General features: G+C 50.4%; 1 protein-coding gene across 1 annotated transcript in view; it reads left to right on the top strand.

Moving 5' to 3' along the window:
• The window catches only part of IPO4 (importin 4), a 9,942-nt gene extending 9,779 nt beyond the window's left edge, over positions 1-163 (top strand). The window contains exon 7 of the mRNA XM_038126495.1: positions 131-163. Coding sequence (XP_037982423.1) covers positions 131-163 — 33 coding nt within the window. The remainder of the gene's footprint in view (positions 1-130) is intronic.
• Positions 164-6,340: the final 6,177 nt, after the last annotated feature.

The raw sequence follows: 6,340 nt of genomic DNA, 5'->3' as shown, positions 1-6,340 counted from the left end.
CCACTGTCCCCATTGTCCCCTTGATGTCCCCATGGTGTCCCCAATGTCCCCATTAATGTCCCCAATGTCCCTGTTAATGTCCCCAATCCCCCAATGTCCCCAATGTCCCCTCGTTGTCCCCACCGCGCAGGGGCCCGTGCCAGTCCCAGAGCCACCAGTTTAATGTCCCCAATGTCCCCAATGTCCCCAATGTCCCCATTAATGTCCCCAATGTCCCCAATGTCCCCGATGTCCCCGTTAATGTCCCCACCGCGCAGGGGCCCGTGCCAGTCCCAGAGCCACCAGTTTAATGTCCCCAATGTCCCCGTTAATGTCCCCAATGTCCCCTCGGTGTCCCCGATGTCCCCACCGCGCAGGGGCCCGTGCCAGTCCCAGAGCCACCAGTTTAATGTCCCCAATGTCCCCAATGTCCCCGATGTCCCCAATGTCCCCAATGTCCCCGATGTCCCCAATGTCCCCAATGTCCCCAATGTCCCCAATGTCCCCGATGTCCCCATTAATGTCCCCGATGTCCCCACCGCGCAGGGGCCCGTGCCAGTCCCAGGGCCACCAGTTTAATGTCCCCAATGTCCCCAATGTCCCCAATGTCCCCAATGTCCCCCAATGTCCCCAATGTCCCCAATGTCCCCGATGTCCCCAATGTCCCCAATGTCCCCAATGTCCCCGATGTCCCCAATGTCCCCTCGGTGTCCCCAATGTCCCCACCGCGCAGGGGCCCGTGCCAGTCCCAGAGCCACCAGTTTAATGTCCCCAATGTCCCCAATGTCCCCGATGTCCCCAATGTCCCCGATGTCCCCAATGTCCCCAATGTCCCCGATGTCCCCACCGCGCAGGGGCCCGTGCCAGTCCCAGAGCCACCAGGCCGCGTAGGTGACGGGGACGATCCAGAGCCGCGTCCTCAGCAGCAGCAGCAGCGCCAGCGCCGAGCCCGGCCCTCATTTGCATATTCACGGCAGCTCATTAGCATAAATTAGCATCAACACCGCCCTTCCCCTCATTCCCCCCCTCCCGGCGTTAATTAACCCCCATTAATTGCCGCCCCGTTAATTGCGCCCGCCCCCCTAAGGGTTAATTGGGTCCCCCCCGCCATTAATTAGCATAATTGAATTAATTAATTCCCCGGTAATTAATTATTCAAGCCGTTCATTGCCCCTTTCGGCGTTAATTAACCCTCCTTAATCGCGCCCTCCCCTCTCAGGGTTAATTTGCTGCCCCCCGCCATTAATTATTCATTAATTCCCCATTAATTAACTAATTATTGCTCCCTCCCCCTTAATTACCCCCGTTAATTGCCTCATTCCGGGTTAATTAAGATCCCCAGGCTTAATTACCCCCCGTTAATTGCCCCATTCGGGGTTAATTAACATCCCCAGGCTTAATTACCCCCCGTTAATTGCCCCATTCGGGGTTAATTAACATCCCCAGGCTTAATTACCCCCCGTTAATTACCCCCCCTCCACTTTTAACCCCATCAGGCAACTCCTCATTAATTACCGCCCAGTAATTAACTGCCCCTTCCTAATTAACCCCTGCAGGGCTCAAACCCCCTCTCCAAAGGGTTAATTACCCCTCCAAAGGGTTAATTACCCCCTCGGCCTTAATTAACCCCCTTAATTACCCCCGTTAATTGCCCTCTCCACCTTTGACCCCATCAACCCCGCCTCTCCCCATTTAATTAACCTCCTAATTAATTAACCCCCCACCCTAATTAATTACCCCTCCAGGGGCTGAAACCCCCTCTCCAAAGCCTTAATTACCCCTCCGAAGGGTTAATTACCCCCTCAGCCTTAATTAACCCCCTTAATTACCTCGCTAATTGCCCTCTCCACCTTTGACCCCATCAAGCCACGCCTCCCTCCCCATCAATTAACTCTCCCATTCATTAATTTCCCCCTTAATTAATTACTCCTCCAGGGCTTAAACCCCCTCCCCAAGGCCTTAATTACCCCTCCAAAGGGTTAATTACCCCCTCAGCCTTAATTAACCCCCTTAATTACTCCGTTAATTGCCCTCTCCCCTTTTAAGCCCATCAGCGCCCCTCTCCCCATTCAATTCACCTCCTAATTAATTAACCCCCCACCCTAATTAACCCCTGCAGGGCTCAAACCCCCTCTCCAAAGGGTTAATTACCCCTCCAAAGGGTTAATTACCCCCTCAGCCTTAATTAACCCCCTTAATTACCCCCGCTAATTGCCCTCTCCACCTTTGACCCCATCAAGCCACGCCTCCCTCCCCATCAATTAACTCTCCCATCAATTAATTTCCCCCTTAATTAATTACTCCTCCAGGGGCTCAAACCCCCTCTCCACAGGGTTAATTACCCCTCCAAAGGGTTAATTACCCTCTCAGCCTTAATTAACCCCCTTAATTACCCCCGTTAATTGCCCTCTCCCCCTTTAACCCCATCAGCGCCCCTCTCCTCATTTAATTCACCTCCTAATTAATTAACCTCCTAATTAATTACCCCTGCAGGGCTCAAACCCCCTCTCCAAAGGGTTAATTACCCCTCCCAAGGGTTAATTACCCCCCAAGCGTTAATTAGCGTTAATGAAGGCGCGCTAATTACCGAGGAAGAGGAAGGTCAGCATCCACTGCAGCACGCTCAGCGCCTGCAGCGCGGAACCAAAGCTCGCGGCCATCCCTGCGCGGCCGGGGGGGCACCAATGGGGGTGACACCGCTTGGGGGGGGTCCCGACCCTTTGGGGGGACCCCCCAAAATTGGGGGAACCCCAAAAAAAAGGGGGGGACCCCAAAAATGGACCCCAAAACCCGCCCAGGTACCTGCGAGGGCGCCACGTCCCGGCCCGGGCAGGACTTTGCCCCCGGGGCGGAGGAAGGAGCCGGGAGTGGCTGAGGGGGGCGGGGAAGGAGGGAAAAAATGGGGGGACCCCCCCGGGGAACCCCGAAAATTGGGGGGGACCCCAAAAAATGGAGGCAGCCAAAAAAAACCCCGAAAAAATCCGAAAATCCTAAAAAAATCCCGATAAAAATGAGGGGGAAATGCAAAAATTTGGGGGGTTGAAAGGGGGTCGGAATGGCCCAAAAAAGGCGGGAAAGTTTTGGGGTTCCCCGCTTGGAGGACCCCGAAAATTGGGGGGGAAACCCTAAAAATGGAGACAGCCAAAAAAAACCCCGAAAAAATCCGAAAATCCTAAAAAAATCCCATAAAAATGAGGGGGAAATGCAAAAATTTGGGGTTGGAACGGGAAAAAGGCGGGAAAGTTTTGGGGTTCCCCCCTTGGAGAACCCCAAAATCCCCCCAAATTCCCCCAAAATCCCTCCAAGTCTCCCCAAAATCGTTTTTAAAATCCCCTAAAATCTCTTTAAAATCCTTCAAAATTCCCCCAAATGCCACAAAATCCCCCCAAATCCTCGAGATTCCCCCAAAATCCCAAAAAATCCCAAAAAAATCCCCCCTAAAATCCCCTAAAATCCCCTAAAACCCCAAAAATCCCCTAAAATCCCCTAAAACCCAAAAAATCCCTCTAAAATCCCCCAAAATCCCCCAAATTCCCCCAAAAGTCCCTTTAAAATCCCCCCTAAAATCCCCCAAATCCCCCAAGATCCCTCTAAAATCCCCTAAAATTCCCCCAAACCCCCCCTAAAATCTCTTTTAAATCCCCTGAAACCCAAAAATCCCCCAAAATTAGCCGAAAAGTCCCAAAATTCCTCTTAAATCCCCCCAAATCCCCAAAAATCCCCAAATTGTCCCCAAAAATCCCATCAAAATCCCCCCAAAAATCCCCCAAAACCCCAAAAACCCCAAAATCTCCCTAAAATCCCCTAAAATCCCTCGAAAATGCCCTTATAATCCCCCCTAAAATTCCCTAAAACCCCCCAAAACTCCCCAAAAACGCCATAACCCCCCCTAAAATCCCCCAAATCCCCCAAAAATCCCTTTAAAATCCCCCTTAAAATTCCCCTAAAACCCCAAAAATCCCCCCTAAAATTCCCCAAAACCCCCCAAAATCCCCTAAAGCCCCAAAAATCCCTCCTAAAATTCCCCCAAAATCCCCTAAAACCCCAAAAACCCCCAAAATCCCCCCTAAAATTCCCCTAAAACCCCCAAAATCCCCCCTAAAATTCCCCAAAACCCCCCAAAATCCCCTAAAGCCCCAAAAATCCCTCCTAAAATTCCCCCAAAATCCCCCAAAATCCCCTAAAACCCCCAAAATCCCCCCTAAAATTCCCCTAAAACCCCCAAAATCCCTTTAAAATCACCCCCAAAATTCCCCTAAAATCCCCTAAATCCCCCCAAAAATCCCCTAAAATCCCCAAAACCCCCAAAATACCCCCAAAAAGTCCCCCAAAATCCCCTAAAACCCCAAATCCCCAAAAATCCCCCCTAAAATTCCCCTAAAACCCCCCAAAATCCCCCAAAACCCCAAAAATCCCAGAAAAATCCCAGAAAAATCCCCAAAAATCTCCTCAAATCCCACAAAATCCCCCCCCAAAATCCCCCTAAAATTCCCCTAAAACCCCCAAAATCCCCCAAATTCCCCCCCAAACCCCAAAAACCCCCCAAAAATCCCCCCAAAAATTCAGAATTCCTCATTTCTGATCAATTTATTGGCATTTCCGATCAATCGATTGGGGTACAGAAATTTTGGGACGCTCCCCAAAATTTTTGGGGTTTTTTTGGGGTTTTTTTTTGGGGGGGGAGTTTTTGGGGTTTTTTAGGGGGGTTTTTGGGGGGGTTTTTGGGGATTTTTTTGAGGTTTTTGGGGGGAATTTGGGGGGGGGTTGGGGGAATTTTGGGGGTTTTTTGGGTTTTTGGGGAGTTTTTGGGGATTTTTTGGGTTTTTTTGGGAGGGGGAGTTTTTTAGGGGTTTTTTTTTGGGTTTTTGGGGACTTTGGGGATTTTTTTTTTGAGGTTTTTGGGGGGTTTTGAGGGGATTTTTGGGGTTTTTTGGATTTTTGGGGACTTTTTTGGGGTTTTTTTTGGGGGGAGTTTTTGGGGTTTTTTTAGGGGGTTTTGGGGTTTTTTTGGGTGGGTTTTTTGGGCTTTTGGGGTTTTTTTTGGGTGGGTTTTTGGGGCTTTTTTTGGGGTTTTTTGGGGGGGTTTTGGGGGATTTTTGGGGTTTTTTTCTGGGAGAGTTTTGCGGGGTTTGGGGATTTTTTTGCGGTTTTTTGGGGGACTTTTTGGGGGCTTTTTTTGGTTTTTTGGGGGGGTTTTTGGGGGTTTTTTGGGGGGTTTTTGGGGTGGATTTTTGGGGTTTTTTGGGGGGTTTTCTTGGGGGGGTTTTGGGTTTTTTTGAGATTCTTTTTGAGGTTTTTTGGGGGGGGTTGGGGTTTTTTGGGGTTTTTTGGGGGGAGTTTTTTGGGTTTTTTTAGGGGGTTTTGGGGTTTTTTTGGGTGGGTTTTTTGGGCTTTTTGGGGTTTTTTGGGTGGGTTTTTGGGGCTTTTTTGGGGTTTTTTTTGGGGGGGGGGGTTGGGGGATTTTTGGGGTTTTTTTCTGGGAGAGTTTTGCGGGGTTTGGGGATTTTTTTGCGGTTTTTGGGGGGACTTTTTTGGGGCTTTTTTGGTTTTTTGGGGGGGTTTTTGGGGGGTTTTTGGGGTTTTTTTTTGGGGTGGATTTTTGGGGTTTTTTTGGGGGTTTTCTTGGGGGGGTTTTGGGTTTTTTTGGGATTCTTTTTGAGGTTTTTTGGGGGGGGGTTGGGGTTTTTTTGGGGGTTTTTGGGATTTTTTTTGAGGTTTTTTAGGGGAGGTTTCGGGGATTTTTGGGATTATTTGGATTTTTTGGGGGACGTTTTTGGGGGTTTTGGGTTTTTTTTTGGGTTTTTTGGGTTTCTTTGCGGGGTTTTTGAGGTTCTGGGGGGCTTTTGGGGGGTTGGGGGTTTTGGGGGGGGAGGTTTTTGTGGTTTTTTTCCCCAAATTTTTGGGATAAATTTTGGGGTTTTTTTCCGGATTTTTTTGGGGTTTTTTTATCAAATTTTGGGTTTCTTTGAGATGCTCCCCTGGACAGCTGGTGACAGTGGTGACACAGGTGACACAGTGACACAGGTGGCACAGGTGGCACAGGTGGCACAGGTGACAGAGAGACACAGGTGGCACAGGCGACACAGGTGACACAGGTGGCACAGGTGGCACAGGCGACACAGGTGACACAGGTGACACAGGTGGCACAGGTGGCACAGGCGACACAGGTGACACGGTGACACAGGTGCCATCAGATGGAGATGCTCTCCTGCATGCAGGTGGTGGCACAGGTGACACAGGTGACACAGGTGGCCCTCGGGGACATGCCCTCTCAGATGGAGATGCTCTCCTGCACGCAGGGGGTGACAGTGGGTGGTGGTTGGTGACACAGGTGGCACAGGTGACACCGGTGGCCCTCGGG

Source organism: Motacilla alba, unplaced genomic scaffold (genome assembly GCF_015832195.1).
Source record: "Motacilla alba alba isolate MOTALB_02 unplaced genomic scaffold, Motacilla_alba_V1.0_pri HiC_scaffold_35, whole genome shotgun sequence".
In the NCBI taxonomy this organism is placed as follows: domain Eukaryota; kingdom Metazoa; phylum Chordata; class Aves; order Passeriformes; family Motacillidae; genus Motacilla; species Motacilla alba.
The sequence above is the reverse complement of the archived record's forward strand: the minus strand, read 5'-3'. Positions and strand labels throughout refer to the sequence as shown.